We start from the raw sequence: 17618 nt of genomic DNA on the forward strand, positions 1-17618 counted from the left end.
ATGGCATGAGTAATCTGTTTACATTATGAGTTGTGTGTGTGTGTGTGATTTTAGTTTTCTGAAGACTTCATGATTTCCCTTGTCTTATTTCCCAGTCAACATAATGTGGCATATTCTAATTCAGATATAAATAAGACATTGCCTTATTTTGTTGCTCTTTAAAATAATGATTTACTAACTATTCCTTAACTTGCTTCAGAAATACCATTTTGCTTGGCTAAAGTTTTCCCAAAAGTTGTACACCTGAAATTAGCCTACTATTTACTATAGGCTACTGTAATACCACTGTCTTGTGCTGAGAAGATGATAAAGCTTGTCTTAACCACGCCTTCCTTTCCACTTAGTAAGATCCGTTAAAGTTAAACGTCCCATTTGTCGTGGTTTTTTATGTCACTGTGGCAGTCTCTTTCAAAGTAGTGGTTTTCAAATAGGCGTTTCGTTCAGGATTAGTTTTGGCGTCTACTGCTCGCTGTAGAAGAGTATAACCATAGCAACGGGTGTACGCGCTCACACCTGCCCAGCATAAAAGGGGCAAAGAGGACGCGTTTGGACGATTAACGCTATGGTTTGAGATCTTCTTTTTTTGTAAACGAAAGTAGTCAATCTCTTTTGACAATCCATCGATCCGTTGGAACGAAATACCCAGAAAATAGTTCCTTTAAAGTCGGGGGCAAATGAAGTCGCGATGCCAACAACTTCCCTGACAGCTGCAAATGGATTCAAGTAAAGTTGGGCAAAGGAGAAAACCCGAGATTCCTGTGATCAGACAAACTGCATCACACAAGGAGCAACCAATTGGGGTAAACAATGTCTCTCTTTCCCTTATTATTATTATTATTATCATTATTGTTAGCTTTATTATTTATATAAGTTAATGTTGTCTTCCTTCAGCTGAGTGAGAACGTTTGTGTTGTAAACAGCCTAGCTGGTTTCTGCATGCATTCACATTCCCATTGATTCAAATCATGTTTTAACAGGTCGCCACTAAAAATCTTGAACTCAGTAAAGTGATTCGTCTTCTAGAAGATCCTTTGACAGTAAGTTTTAATATTCCTTTGACAGCAATACGTTATAATGTGTCATTGTTAGACATTTTCCTTGATTATTCGAATTTTTAGTCCCTAAATTAGATGATTAACACATTCTGTTTTTTCCCCTTTTTCTTTTTCTTTTTGCTAAAGGCTACCTTGAAGGAGAGGCACCTTTTTGTACTGAAGAAACTGTTGAAGAGATGCCAAAATGGCTTTGTATCCTTTGCACCAATAAATACTGTTATTTCCACACAAAAAACTTCCATTACAAAATAAACTCAGGTGCCAGATGTCCCTCAATTCTGCCCCTGCTGCAGTGATGACAGATTTGCCATGAGGTAACGTCCTCAGAGAGCTACACCGAACTCTCCAGGTCCCAATTTACACCTGCATCACTCCTGTCTGTCAGTGTCAGCATTTTCCCCGCTCAGAAATAACTTGATGATTATCACAGTGACTTTTTGCCCAGTCAGTCGCACCGTCACACCTGGGGACATTGGACAGTGTAGAGAAACCAAAACCATTCTACCTGAACATTACCATCTCCTTGAACAAACCGTTTCAAGCTTTTGAGGGAGCTGACGGGCGTCGCCAGGATCCTCAACATCTGTGCCGAGAGAGAGGGGGAGCACCCTGACTACGAGTCTGTGCTGTGTGACGCACTCAGAATCTGCAGGTGAGAATTGAAAATCAAGAGGACTGATTTGTATTAGGGGTAGGAATCACCAGAGTACCCCACGATACGATATTATTACGATAATTAACTCACGATCCAATATTATTGCGGTTCTTAAAATATGTCGCGACACACTGCGATTTTATTACCTTTGCTCAACTGCATATTATGTGCACAAAGGGGCGCAAAACTTTGTCAACATCTGTTTTTATCTAATGAGATAGTTTCCAGTCTGTTCATCTTCAATCAATTTTAATGCAGCAAAATGGGATTGTCAAGCAGACAGACTGACCAACACTGTCATAAAAACCATAGTCATAAATGTTGCATGCACTTGCCAATGTAGGCTCTATCACAAAATATTCCAAGACTTGGCATTCGTGCAATATGATATATTAGCACACAAAATATCACGATACTACTGTATGCTTTATCAATTATCACAATGAAACACTCCTCTACTCATATCCTATAGGCTTCCCTTCCTGAAGGAGAAGACATCAGATGAGCAGACGTACGCTCACGATGCCAAAGACTTCATCTCTCACATGGGTACAGAGCACAGTTAGCCTACTATCAGGGTCCGAGCCACTCGTGAACTCAACTGAGAATGCATGGGACATTCCTATTCACTTCCACTTCTAAGAGAGAGTTGGTCTCGACTCACTAAACATGATCTTAATTCAAATTGGGTGGCGGTGTGTGGGGGCAGTGTGTGTCACGGATTGTGATGTCATCAGTGATGTCATTTGAGGCACACAGATGTGTTAATGTGTGATGTGTGTGTGTGTGTGCGTGTGCGCGTCTCCTCAGGGTGTTTGATGAGGGTGTGCAGTGCTGAGGTGAGGTTGCAGATCTGCGAGAGCGTCCAGTCCTTCTACAGCTGCGTGTCTCCGGGCGTGCCGTCAGACGGTACGGAGCGTCTGCCCCCTGCCAGGCCTCTCCATGATCTCCACACATCCTCTAGACTTTCAATGAGTGAGACGCTCTCATCGCTGTTGTGGTGGTGTTGTCTCCCTTTCTTTCTTTCTTTCTTTCTTTCGTTCTTTCTTTCTTTCTTTCTTGCATTAACGTTTTGTTTTCTGCTGCAAAATACAAGTCTTCCTATTATGGATGCACGATATATCTGTAATCATATCGGTATTGGCCGATGTTTAAAATATATATATATATATCATATCAGTCCGATGAGCAAAATAACAGCAATGTTATCGTATCGGCAAAACTATTCCTATTGAGTGGAAACAATGCGGTAAATCGATGAAAGAAAGACATTACTTTTTCAAATTCACAGTGTTTTAGATGTGTTTTTCACTATGTAGGCCTACAAAATTGGGATGTCATAGAAACCCTTTTTATGCAGATCATATCGACATCGGTAAACATCGGTTATCGGCCATAACAGCAATGTCAATATTGATTATCGGTATATTGACCAAAACTTTCATATCGGTGCATCACTACTTCCTATTTTGTCTCTTGTGTCTCATCTCGTCTCATCTTGTCTTATTAATTTATTAGTAGTAGTAGTAGTAGTTTTGTATTTGATTATTATTGTTATTTATTACCTCCGCCAACCAGGTTATGTTTTCGGTGCCGTTTGTCTGTCTGTTTGTTTGCAGGATTACGGAAAAACGACTGTTCCGATTTTCATGAAACTTGGTGGGAGGGTGTAGCAGGGGCCAAGGAAGAACCCATTACATTTTGGCACGTATCTGATCTGGGGCGGGGCTAGGGAAAGGGGGCTGTAACTATCGATAGAAAGGTCGTAGAGAGTCGGTTTAAGGTGTGGGTAGGGGAAGTGGCTAGGTGTATCTGGGTGGTGAGAGGAGGCGTGGTAAGGGAAGGGGGCAGGGCTAGGTAAAAGGGGCCGTAGCTATAGGGATAGGAAGGTCAGAGAGTCTGTGTTTGACGAGTGGCTAGGTGTATCTGGGTGGTGTGACGGGGCGTGGTCAGGAAACTGGGCGTGGCTAGGGAAAAGCGGCTGTAGCTAAGGGATAGGAAGGCCGGAGAGAGTCGGGATTCGAGGGGTGCGTAGGGGGAGTGGCTGGGGGAATGTGGGTGGGTCAGGGTTCTGATCCGACTCACAAAATGTGCATGTCATAGCAGACTGGAGTATTGGCCTTTGCGGACGTACAGTATGCACTCTCCAAGTGCACTTCTAGTTTAGCTTAATTCAATTCCCCCGTCAAGAGGCATTTTGCCTCTCGCCAGTCCCGCTAATGTAAAAACCATAACGGTTGCATAAAAACTTCTCCAGCTGTAAAGGACTTGTGACTTGTTTACTGTGAACACGCTGTGTGTGTTACAGGGCTGCAGCCCAGCAGTCCGGGCTTCCGGCTGCAGCTGCTGGAGCGCAGCGGCCTGGCTGAGACTCTGACTCTGTCCATGGTGCTCCTGGAGAAGCAGCCTGCCGTGCGGCTGCAGGTCCTGCACACTCTTCAGATCCTCTCCAGCTCCTCTGGTGAAGCACTGCTTTTATTCATCTATTCTAAAGAGAGAGAGGGGGGGGGGGGGGGCTGTCAAACACATCAATCCAACAGATTACCTCCTTCATTAGAGAGAAGGTAGCCGGCTCTCGAGAGCATAAATCAACTCATTAAAAGAACAATCAGACCAACAATCACAACAGTGATTTAAGTGTCCTCCTTGTGTCAATGTCAGTGGGTCAGTGTGTTTTATTCATCACGTTTTTCCATTTTGCTACCATAGATGTGAACTGTGCTTTGATAGTGAGCGCCCAGGGAGCAGAGAAGGTCTGCCTCCACATGAACGAGCCCGACCCGTCGGGTCAGGTGCTGCTCCACTCCTCGGAGATCCTCTGGAACCTGCTGGAGCGCGGTGGGCGGGACCAGGTCACCGCTCAGCTCAGCAGCCTGGCCTGTGTGCTGTAGGTGAACTCCTGCTGTTAACATGACACTGATGAGGGCAGCGTAGGTGTTTTGTTCATAATTGGAAGAGTCCATCTCCAAATCAGAGGAGGGAGAGAGATACACATGACCGGAAATGGATCAATTCCATTATTTCCTTCAGTTATTCAGTTACCTTTTTTGGACATTTAAGTCATCATTATGTGACTCAAGAACTTAAGTGACCCCTCTATCCATGAAATGGCATAACTTGTAATCACTTTCAATCGTTATGTACAAAGTAGACATCTCATTTTAAATCTGTTCATTTGTATCACAGAGCTTTGAAAGAAGCATTTCTCCACCAGCTGCTGAACGGCTTCCGACATTGTGACCTCCAGCTCAGAAACGACCTGCTCGTCATCACCACTCTCATCGCTGAAAACCCCAAAGCCCCGCTCATTGTGAGTCAAGTACAATTTGTTCAATCATCAGTTAGTAGGATAAACTCTATAAAAAACCTATTGCTGATGCTGATTTAATTTTTTATTAACATAACTATGCCCAATACTGTTGATTATGTTGCACTTCAGTCTGTGCTTGACAACATGCTTCTGATTTCCAGGAGAGTTTATTTGCCAAGCAGCTCATCGTTTTCATCACATATCCAGAGCGTGAGGCGACTCTTTTCCTGTGAATTTCAGCAATCATGATTTAATTATTGATGATTACTAGCAACGTTTAGGATAACAGTATGGCCTGATTTATCTTTTAGTGAAAAGTCACAACCCTTTGGTCCGCAACCTCAAGCTCACCTACAACAACGAGGACTTTGAGATGAAGAGGCTGCTGTTAAATCTGCTGGTTTTCATGTCAAAAGACCTTTCTGCTCTGCAGGTCAGTCGCAGGTTCAATCGCTCGCTGCTTGTAATGGTGGGATGGATGCTTCTCACTGTGATGTTGAACACCCGGCACGTTCTCTCCACGCTTTTGTGTCCCCAGCTGTTTAAAGAGGGACGAGTGCTGCTGGCTCTGCTGACGCTGGTGAAGCCGCCTGCCGCCGCCTCTTCTGAGGTCCAGTCCCGTTTGCGTCACTGGACCTCCGGCCAGCAGGAGGAGCTGCAGCTGCAGGCCTTGGCCACGCTGGCCACCGTCGCTCCGCTCATGCTGGACGACTACATGAGCTGTCAGGGAAACACCTGCCTGCTGCTGCTGCTGGACTGGTGCGCCGAGCAAGGTGAGGAGGGGGCGGGGAGGGAGACAAACAACAGGCTGGATGGTAGCCAGTGGGCAGAGAGACTGGACCTAGATACCTAGATCAGTTAAATGACACACAAAAAACACACAAAATGGAAATACTTAATTGTAATAAAATATTTTTACCCAACAGGTAAATGCACAATTTTCAAGCATTTTGAATACTGAAAAACTAGATCAGTGATTCTCAAAGTGGGGTCCGGGACCAGTGCACCAGGGGTCCTTGAGAGGGTTCCAGGCGGTCCCCATAGCAAATGCATGCATTGTTCAACTTCAGCATTAGCCTTGATTGACAATCAGACAAGGAACCTATAAAGAAGGAAAAGACATCACTCACGTCACAGCGGTCGAATTTCGCAATCTTGTGGAAGCATTTTTCAATCAAGGTGCAACACAGATAATGGTTTATAGTGGGACTTTCCATGCCCGCCCCATTCATTTCAATACAACTGCCCCCAAAGTCTAGCGCCAATGCAAAATTTGAACGCTGTGATGAGAGTGATGTCTCTTCCTTCTTTATAGGTTACTTGCACACAGAGAGGAAGCAAAATGTTGCATTTCTGATCAACTCGTGAGACAGATGAATAAAAAATCTGGGGGCCGGCGCTATAAAAAAAAAGAGATCTGGGGCTATTCATAAAACATTATGCCCAGGCGTAACCACGCCCATGCTCAGGTCTGTAGTGAGGCACAGGTAAGCCACAGATGGGAAGGACCGCTCAGGGTTTCCTCCACTGCCTCCTGTTCTTTCCCCTGTGTTACAGATACTTACTTCGGCCAGGGTCACTGTTTCCACGGGACGGGAGGGCGAGGCAGTAAGAAGGCTCAGATGCGTTACTGTATCAGAGTGCTGAGGTCCATGACAGCACTGGGCAATGGACCGATCAACCAGGACCTCTGCGATCAGGGCGCCATCAACCAGCTCCTAGGTAACCAGAGGGATGGAACGATGATAGATCTGAGCTCATTTCAGTCATTTGATTGACACAGCACAATATCAGCGTATACAGTAGAGATGAAACATGTCTCCCTCTAAATAGCCCTTTCCAGTAAAGTCATTTGTATGTCCTTTTTTTCCCCTCAGGGATTTTGATGCAGATGGAAGGAAGCCCTGATGTGGAGGATGCTGTCACCTTGGAGATCAAGTCAGATATTCAGCTGGTCCTGTCGGCGCTGTGTGAGAGCGACCTGCACAGGAAGGTAGAGCCCAGACCGTGGCCCTGACTGCAGCATCGCAGCTATTAGAAAGTATAAATGCTAAATAGTATTGATAAGTAAAGAAGTTACTCTAAGACAGTGGTGCTGTTGATATAATGGTAAATTTAACTTGGTCAGTTAATAGAAATAAATTGACTGTTTTTGAGTCAGCGCTACAGGTGTGAAACCAACTTTCTTTTTTACAACTACCGTATTTGTTATTTTTTTGATCAGTCTGCACCTATAATTGCAGATATACTTAGATAATTGATAAATGATCCACTCTTAAGAGCTAGATGGCGCTCACTCTCAGATGAGTGGTTGGACATTTCCAGCTGGATTTTGGTGATATCTCTGACACCTCCAGCTGATTTGCTGATATCTCTGACACCTCCAGCTGCTGTCTGTCTGTCCTGTGATGTTGTGTGCTCCAGGAGCTGTTTGGCTCAGAGGGAGTTGAGATGGCGGTGCACTTCCTGAAGACCAGTCCTGACAAGTTCTACAGCGGCCTGGGACACAACAAGCTCATCCTGTCCACTGTGGACTGTGTCTGGTCAGCTCACACAACACAGCTGATTGAGTGATTGATAGATAGTTTGATTCATTGATTCATTTGGTAAATTAACCTCCACCCCGCTGTCAATACACATGCATGTTGCGCTGCCAAACCCATAAAACGTGATTTAAAAAGCAGATACAGAATATATATGTATGTGACATTGATAAACAGTAAAGTGATCTGTCTAGCTATCTTAAATATCTAAAGCTACTTAAGGGAACATTAAGGGGGGAAATTGGGGGTTCATCCAAAACACATTCTGCATCTCATCAGGTCCTGTATCGTGGGCTGCTACACCACAGAAGATTACTTTCTGGCCAAAGAGGGAGTGTTTCTTCTGCTCGACTTACTCAGTGTGAGTAGCTGATTTCCTGGTCCTGTTTGTGGTAGAAAGTTCACCATTTAGAATTTCGGGCCATATCTTAAGTGCAAGGGCAAATCTTTGCTAGTTTCTAGCACTCAAAATCTATATATATTTTTGTTCCTTTTAATTACCACTGGGTCACTGAATGAATGAATGAATGAATGAATGTATGTATGTATGTATGTATGTATGTATGTATGTATGTATGTATGTATGTATGTATGTATGTATGTATGCATGTATGTATGTATGTATGTATGTATGTATTCAATTGGTGGATATGCTGTTATGGAATGAAACTTTTCAGCTAGGAGAAATCTGATTTGCTGTCAGTCAACAACACCCATAAGGATGTTAATGCAACCCCCAAAGTTGTGATGCAGGGTTGTCGCTTGTGTCTCAGTCGAGCCCCAGGAGCGTGCACAGCGTCGTGCTCGCCGCCCTGCTGGAGCTATGCGACAACCCTAAGACCCTGTCTCACATCCTGGGCTGGCGGGACACCGGGGGGGCGACCGCCCCCGGGCTGCTGCTGCTGCTGTGGAGGGAGGAGGAGGCAGAGCTGGGAGTCAGAAGGGACACACATGGAGGCATCGCCGGTCAGTACACAGACACTGACGTGATCAACACAGTGACTCACTAAGGAGTGACACAGTGGTGTTGTACTAAAATATCCTACTCAAGTACAAGTATTGCTACATCGCTGATATAAAGATACTGAGTTACTTTTTAGAAAGGAGAATGTTCTTAGCTGTGATCTTTTCCATGCGATTCCATGAAGTTGGGAGGACAGAATTCAAACTAGATTATTTAAATTGGGGAATTTGGAGATAACAGTAAATGCAAAAAAGAAAAAGTAAAGCCAGATTCCTCTTCTCACAAAAAGTTACTCAATTACAGCAACATGAGTAATTGATTACTTCCACTCTTGGATTCTGCTTGGACGTATCGGCTCGTCATCTTCATCAAAGCCACAAGTTGCAATATTCTTCTTTTGCGCAATAGATCTCATATTTATGTATATTTTTTCTTCTTCTTCATTTTCTTCTTTTTCATGTTTGACTGTAAGATCCCAAGAGGGCGATCCTCACTTGTTTCCAAGAAGAAGACACCCAGCTGTTGTTCCCCGCTGAGCGGCCCAGTGCAGCAGTGATGGATGTGTCAGAGAACCTGCGCTCCAAGATTTACTCCATCTTCTGCAAACTTGGTAAAGGAGCAATGGAGGCTGCAGGCCAGCTTAAAATGGTATTAGTCAAAAATATATTGGGTTTCAATGTTTAACCCATTGATAGCTGATGCAGCATTTGCGTGTATATCCCTCATTTGTGTGTGTATCCCTTTAAGACCGTGAACCGCGTGACGCGGTCTTAAAGGGATACACACACAAATGCTGCACCAGGTATCAATGGGTTGAAGGGACAGCTCACCCTAAAATCCCAAATACATATTTTTCCTCTCACCTGTAGTGCTATTTATCCACCTAGATCGTTTTGTGTTAGTTGCCTGAGTTTTGGAGATATCGGCCGCAGAGATGTCTGCCTTCTCTTGAATACAATGGAACTGGATGGCACTCGGCTTGTAGTGCTCGAAGCACCAAAAAGATACATTTGAAAAACTCAACAGCATTGTCTCTTTCCAGAAATCATGACCCGGTTACTCAAAATAATGCACAGACTTTGTTGTGAGCAGTTTCATGTAGGAACTATTTTCTTTTGCAGTCTCATGTAGGAACTAGCTAGCAGCTAGCGGCTGTAGTTCGGTCAAAAGAAAATAGTGGGAACTGCAAATACAGTTCATCCCAGATATATAAAAGCCTTGAAGGGACCTGAACTTGCTGCACAATATTGTCAACACTTCATTGCTTTTACACCCTCAGGTTTTCAAGACCTTCCTGGACTGTCAACAAAAGACTATGTCACCTTGAGCATCGTCACAAGATATCTGGACTTTAAGGTAGAAATGGGTTCGTGATTCCACAATGAAGTTAATTATTTCATCGACAGTCATTCAGCAAGTGAAGTGTCACCACTGGAAGGGAAAATGTCAAATGACTAAAAGTATTCATTCAAGACTCCAGAAAACAATGTATGTAGAGCGTAAATTAAAAGAACATGACTTCCTGTACACAGTGTTACTTTAACACACTCTGCCTCTGTTTCAGATGATATAAAACACTCTGCTGAATATAGGATGATAATGTCATCGTGTGGTACTGCAGGTGGGGGAGGTGTGGGAGGAGATCAGCAGGGAGTTGGCTCTGGACGGCGTGCGCCCAGTCACTGCGGACCAACAGGCTCTGGACTCCATCTGTAAGCTGGCAGAAGACACGGCCAGGAGAGTGGCAGCAGAGCAGGGCAGCATCCTGCAGAGACAGCAGGAGGACGACATCAGCCAGGAGAAGATGCTCTACACAGAGGTGAGGTGTCAACATGGTACTTTGCATCAGACCAGCTAAGGTCAGACCAGCATCAGGTAGCGTCTTTTGTTTCAGACTCCTTCTGTGTGAATGAGCAAGGATTGGTAACTTGCTTGAAATGTCCCGAGGCATTAAACTCCACCCATCTGGTACTCTGTGCAGCTTAAAACAAACACCAAGAGTTAGTTACAGCTGCTATTAGGCACAGATCTGATCCTGTGATTGGAAAAGTGTTCAACGCAAATGCCTTGGATTACTTGGATTGTTTTCTCAGTGGACATCTTCAATGAAAATAACTTGTGCAGGACTTGACTCGGTTCATGTCTGTGCAGCAGAACCATTGTTTCATTGTTTTGATGAAGCGGCCCTCTGATGACCGTGTCTTTGTATCACAGATCAAGTCTCACTGGAAGCAGCAGGAGCTCACGGCCAAGTCGTGGGACCAGTATGTTTCCAAGACTTCAGATTACAAGATCCTGCAGGTTTGATCTCCCAGATCTCCTAGATCTCCCACACATACAACCACAAAAACATAAGATCCAGATCCACAGATCCACAGATCCAGATCCACACATACAACCACAAAAACATAAGAATGAATCTGAATAATAATTGCATTTCTATTGAATAATTTGAATCATGACTTCTTGTCTGCTCGTGTCCCCCCCCCCCCCCCCTCTCTCTCTCTAGGAGACAAAATCACAGAGGGAGCAATACATTGAATCGTCCAGACCCAAAACGGAACACGTGGATGCCACATTTCAGCCTGCAGAGGTTTCTCTCTTATATACAACAGTGTCATAGATTTGGCAAAAATAAATAAACTATAGTGTTAATACAGTGGTTAAATTCCTGTTTTTCTGTAAAGGGACATGAAGTAATCTATGAGCTTTCTCATCCTCTATCGGTGACTATTGATAGAATTTATTCTTTTCTTACACAAGTCATTTATGCTAAAAAAAATCGTACTTATATTAGGGGCGAGGCAGATTTGGTATTTGACAATGTTATTATTATTATTCTGCTTCTTCCTACGAGGAAATCTGCCTTCCCATGCATGGGAATTAACAAAACTTTGCACATTGGTCCAATCCTAATGCTGCCAAGCTTCCTCAACTGGCATCGTAGGTTCCTAGTCCTGATGGTGGCGCTACAGCTAACCGCTTTGCAACTTTCACCATAATGTAGGCCAACATGAGCAGAAATGTTCAGCTACTTCGAGCTGCCAAGAATGATGAAGTCCATCACTCTGTGACACTGAGGTTGCGAGTTCGAGCCCCGGTGGATGTAGAGTAAGCACTCGGGCATTGTGCTGTGTGTGGTTTAGAGACACATGATTCCAAAGATGTTTTAAACTTTTAATGATAATTATGGTCCAGGCAGCTCTGTTGATAGACCCTCGTGTATTTTTCATTCGTCGTCCTCTTCCTCTTTCTTCTTCTTCTTCTTCTTCTTCTTCTTCTTCATCTTCCTCCTTCCTGGCCCCGACAGTGCTGCGCAGCAGCTATAATTGCCCCCTTTACTCCTCTTATGGCTGCTATTGAAATCAGTTCAGATGCATTTATGAAGCGCTCTTAACACACTTGTTCATCACTAGTCTAAGTGCTGTGCAGAACAGCAGAAGACATAATTACAGATACAACAAAAAATCAACAAACGAAACATCACAGATTTCAGATTATGAAGCCACGGGGCATCTGGGTCGTGGAGAGGTAAAAGCACTTGCCTACTTCTGGCTTGGTCAGATCAGATGTTCCTACCTACAGACACGATTGGCCGTGTCTGCAGGTGGGAAGCCATTGGGGTATGATGAGTCCTGGTCGCTGCACTATAGTGCCTCCTCTGGTCGGTCGGGGCCCCTGTTCAGGGGGAGGGGAACTGCGGGAATAGCGTGATCCTTCCATGTGCTACGTCCTGCCAGTGAAACTCCTCACTGTCAGGTGAAAAGAAGCGGCTGGCGACTGCACATGTATCGGAGGAAGCATGTGCCAGTCTATGGCTCACCCCAGGTCGGCAGAGGGGGTGGAGCAAGGGGGGATTGGCCAAGTACAATTGGGGAAAAAATGGGTGAAAAATCTGGAGGAAAAAAAAGAATAAATAAAAAGAATTTGATCAGAATGTGTGTGTGTGTGTGTGTGTGTGTGTGTGTGTGTGTGTGTGTGCGCGCGTTTTATTAAATGTGTTGTTCTGTGTCACCATGTTTCAGCATTTCGTCGGCCGAGTGCTGACCACAGAGGGCGCTGTGACGCTGGCCAGAACGTCCTTCAGGCCGGTAGCTCCGGAGGCTCAGGACCCCGAGTACTTCAGCACCGTCTCAGTCAAATAAAACCATACAGCTTTAGAAACAATGTGAGCCTTAGCTTTAAATCTGTAAAGATGAATATTATCTAGGGATGTTAGTGGGAGGGTAAACACACCAAAACCCAGATCATCCTCCTTTGTTATTTTGTGAAATACTGTTTAACCACCTTTCTAAGCTGAGGTAAATCAATATCTGTGTTGTAAATTCATGTTAGACATTATAATAAGTATCAGACTGCATGGAAATTACGCAAAAGCAAGCATAAATTAACCTAGTGGTGATTGTTGGCCGTACGCTGATCCTTCTACTCATCATAATATGACGAGTAGATAGTTAGATATTTATTTTATTTAATATATTATATTAAAATAATGTTGTTCCCCACCAGTGATGTAGATCCACCCTTGAGCCGGTCCCCATTCTTTGTCAATGACGCCCCCTAGCGGCACAAAGTCAACGCTGCAGTATGTGATGAATGAACAGACGGAGACCGATCCATAGGGGGACAGTAAGACATTAATGGCTTAAAAGCATTGCAAGAAAATGCAGATGTATCGAGGCAAGATTAAACTGATTTGAATCTGAATTGAGCTTCAAGATTTTTGAGTCCAGTTTCCATCAGTTCTGCATAAATGTCTGTGATTCAATCATTGAAGATAATGAAGAGGATACCTAGCTAATACAAACCTGTCCTATTTATTCGCTGCTATTTTATAAGTGTTACTATTTTTGTAGACCCAAAACATTGCAGTGCAATAACATTTCACTCTAGTTGTGTGCCTTTATTTGACATAAGGTCCTTACCAGTACTACATCGCATAATAATATTAAGTCTCTTTGTCTGTTTATTGTGAATAGTTGTATTTATTGCTGGTGGCCAATTCATTGTCTACATGTAATGTTGCGTTAATTGATTGACTGGCAGCAAATGCAGAGATGTGGTAAGTAGATCTTCATAATCAGTACCTTGTAGTCTCTCTCTGTGTGTCTCTCTCACACACACACACACATCTGCCCCCCCCCCCCCCATAGTGATGAATGGTCTCAGTGCAGCATGACTACAGACTAAAACCCATAAAATCTATGTTACTAAAAAAATGTCAATATAACAAAAATCTAATTGTTTTTCAGGTTCAGTAGTTAGATTGTTCGATACCATGCATTATATTTTCACCTTGAATTGTATCCTAATCTTTAAAATGTATATAGTTAAGATGGCTAATAGTTTCCTATCAAGTGATTCTCTAAAAGTGTAGTAGTAAAAAAAAAAGTATGGGGTCCATTATTCCCATTATACACAACCAGCCTGAGGTGACCTTAAAAATATAGTATTAGCAATGAAATGTACTGCAGTATCGACAGTAAAAGTACTCCTTCTTTCAGAGTGTTACATTATTGAAGCATGTCTGTCTAACTGCTCCATATACTGCTGGGCAGTTTAAAATCTATGCAACATATTGTATGAACTTATATGTTTTGCATGTAAAACCTTATTCTGCAAAGTAACTATAGTACCTCCAGCAGTCAGATGTAGTGGAGGAAAAAGATAATATAAAGCCACAGAGTACCTCAGAATTGTACTTATAGGTGCAGTACTTGAGTAAATGTACTTATAGTTACTTTCCATCTCTGCCATGGTGAGGCCCTGGAAACATCAATGTGGCATCACAGAAATAGAAAGGCAATTATGTAACATCAAAATAAAGAATACATTGAATTCCTTTAGACATGGACAAAAATCTATAGACTGATATTAGTACACTACACTCATGAAAGCCTACAGCATATTGTGTTTGGCAGACAGTTTATGGGTGGTTATTATTTCCTCTGTAGTGTGTTTTGGTTACATAAGTCACTGCAGCACATTAGCAGCACACATGTTCCTTCAAGCGCGCAGCATGCTGTACACACATAGGCCTCTTCTTCTCTCTCTGCTCTCCCATTCGTTGTGCTGGATGGATGACCAGATCATCTCTGACAGGTCAGTTCAGCCAGACGGAGCCCATTCAGCCTGTTGGATGGGACACTGTACAAAAGAGCAGGGACACACTGGAGCTTCCTCAGTGCAACAGACTACTTCCACTGTTTGATCAAGCTGCTGTTCATGCTGTCTGTCTGGGTGCTGAGCCGCTGCTGGGACTGATGCAGGTGAGGGTGCGTGGGTGCTGCATTTTGGACCCCTGGGTGTTCATCCTGAAACTTCCCAAGGACTGAGAAACTTCAAACTGTCACACGGACTATGCTTTCCTGAAACACTGGTGGTATATGGGGATCCTTTCATGCAAATATTGATTTATTTCTAAAGCCCTTATTTGTTTATTTTTATCAATGCAAATATCATTAATTTTTATTTTGAAGCATGGCACATTTTCGGTTTTCAAGAGTGCGAATTTGTTATGACTATTGCTTGAGTGAAGTTGTCAAAAGTTTATGTCCAAGGATTGTGTAGAAATAAGACTTATTTCTGTGATGTCAGACAGACAGATGGACAAACACATTATTGTACAGTATGGACATAATACAACAACAACAAAACATTTAAAAAAAAAGTTGTAATTTTGCTGAAAAATAGTTCTCCCTGAATTACTTTGTTTCTTATCATTCTAATCTAGACCAATCCCCCCAAACTTGATCATCAGTTGGTTGGAATATACATATATAAGCCTGCAGACAGATTGATCATAGATTTTAAAATAGGAATATTGTGCCTCCCTCCTTATGAACAAAATGAAACCTGTAGGACCATGTGTAGGACCATAGACATATCTGTGTGTGGACAGTGACTGGAGGTTTGCTCCCCTGCAGGGAAGCTGTTGGTTGGTCTGAGAGGCTACAGCAGCAGACATGATTATCAGACTGGGACGCCTGACGCCCGGATACTTCCGTCTGCTCCAGGTCGGTGTCTGGTACCTGTCTGATGCATGGACACCACTTTTACCCTGACAGAGCAGTATTATTACTTTTATATGTTCTGTGTTTTTATCCATATTTCATGATCTGCTGCTGGAATGACCCAAATTCCCCCACAGGGAACTTTTTTTTTTATCTTAGGCTTCATCTTATCTCATTTCACTTATTCATAAGTGAGTTCAGATTCATCAAATAGTTTTCACAAAGAGACAAATGTTGTATCTGTAATTAAACTTGTATTATATCCCCAATTAATAGCCTATAAGTCTTAAGTAAAACTATGGTTTGTTTGTTTTATTCATAGAGCTAAATGTTGTATTTCACACACTACTGAATGGAAATGCTTTGTTGTGATGGAGCAGAATTCAGGAAAACATGTACTAGTTAATATTTCATAATGCTGCTGATGCAGATCTCAGGAGGTTACGTTACATAACCTTCAAGACTGTGCCTCCAGTCTTATAAGAGGCTGCATGATTCCATACCAAAGGCAGATATGTTATGATTATGGTTATTCATTACCTATTTACATTTGCATAGCAATGAGGCCTTTTTTAAATATAGTCCTGGGGTTCCGTTTTTTAATTAGTACCTCATCTTCAATCTCATTATTACCTCATCTCAAATGACTACTTCCTGCTTACTGCCAAGAGAATACGCTGCACACTCACTATACTCTCTCTTGTCACAAAAACAACTTATGTTGTTGGACTGGTGAAAATGTGAATATGAGCTGGAAACAGAGCCTAAAGCCTAAAGCAGCTGGAAAAATGTAAAAGGGAGGGAATGAGTAATGCTTTCCCCTAAAGAGGAATTGATCATTAGTCAATTTGCTGATCCAGCACTTTGTCTACTTTGAAACGGCATCTGGACTGAAGCTGAGCTAACTGGCATCTGTAAACAGGCGCTGAAGGAGCAGGCAGCAAACAGGGAGTCGGCAGTTTAGAAAACAGTTGTTGCTGTGACTTCCCTGCTCTGTGGCCACTAGCCTCACCTTGATAGCCACAACCAGCTCACTGCTGACCACACACACAGGAAGTGGTAGTATGATCTGATTAAAAAATACCCCCCTCATCACTGAGAAGCCAATTTCAGGCAAACAGAGGGGATACAAGCCGGAACACAGACAGATAACATATAATAGATCTTATTTCGTTACTGTTTTAATGTGGTGGAAAAGTTGCATATTGCCACTTTAATTACACCCTATCTATCTATCTGTCTGTCTGTCTGTCTATGTCTGTCTGTCTGTCTGTCTGTCTGTCTGTCTGTCTGTCTGTCTGTCTGTCTGTCTGTCCGTCTATCTGTCTGTCTGTCTGTCTGTCTGTCTGTCTGTCTGTCTGTCTGTCTGTCTGTCTGTCTGTCTGTATGTCTGCCTCTCTCTCTCTGTCGGTCTGTCTGTCTGTCTGTCTGTCTGTCTGTCTGTCTGTCTGCCTGCCTCTCTCTCTCTGTCTGTCTGTCTGTCTGTCGATGTGTGTGTCATCCTGTCTTCCTCTGTGCAGAGGCAGGTGTCAGGCGAGGTCCGGATGCAGCCGCAGGACAGTCTCATCAATCCCATCGCCATGACGATGGCCACAGTGGGCTTGGGAGTGTCTCTGTACAGCGCCAGGCAGATGGCAGACAGGGTCCAGCTCAAACAGACACAGAGCCCCGACTAACCACAACACACAGAGGGGAGGTCAGGGCCGGAGCCACTTATGGACCGGATGACAGACTGTTGTATGAGAGATTGTTTGTTAGTGTGTTTTGGAGAAGGTTTGTGTGTTGGAGGAAGTCGTATTTGTGTTGTTGCTTGAAGGAAAATGTAAGTGTTCCAGGTGGAAAATGACAATGTTCAGCCCTTTCAAACTTTCTGCTTCACTAATGGGATCACAAGAGCAAATCTAAATTCTAAAAAATATTGTATTGCAGGTTTGACCATTGTCTGTAGAAGACCTTTGAACACCTTTAAGTGGACTACAATTTTCACTGATTTTGTTTTTTTTATCTACAAATATTAGACTATAAATAGGTGCATCAGTTGACTTATCAACAAGCATCTCAACATTATGATTTGACCT

General features: G+C 43.2%; 1 protein-coding gene across 1 annotated transcript; it reads left to right on the top strand.

The window, feature by feature from the left end:
* Window positions 1–713: 713 nt before the first annotated feature.
* Window positions 714–17216, top strand: cfap69 (cilia and flagella associated protein 69; the record flags this gene model as incomplete). Its single annotated transcript, XM_083646063.1, has 23 exons — window positions 714–800; window positions 978–1037; window positions 1182–1247; window positions 1598–1707; window positions 2183–2259; window positions 2521–2619; window positions 4019–4171; window positions 4420–4597; window positions 4897–5020; window positions 5182–5230; window positions 5332–5453; window positions 5559–5793; window positions 6578–6742; window positions 6898–7013; window positions 7445–7563; window positions 7843–7924; window positions 8337–8529; window positions 9000–9137; window positions 9807–9883; window positions 10149–10346; window positions 10742–10828; window positions 12553–12663; window positions 17061–17216. The coding sequence occupies 23 exons, from the start codon at window positions 714–716 to the stop codon at window positions 17214–17216; spliced, it is 2802 nt and encodes a 933-aa protein (XP_083502189.1).
* Window positions 17217–17618: the final 402 nt, after the last annotated feature.

The sequence above is a fragment of the Poromitra crassiceps genome (assembly GCF_964638095.1).
Source record: "Poromitra crassiceps genome assembly, chromosome: 11".
Taxonomy (NCBI): Eukaryota; Metazoa; Chordata; class Actinopteri; order Beryciformes; family Melamphaidae; genus Poromitra; species Poromitra crassiceps.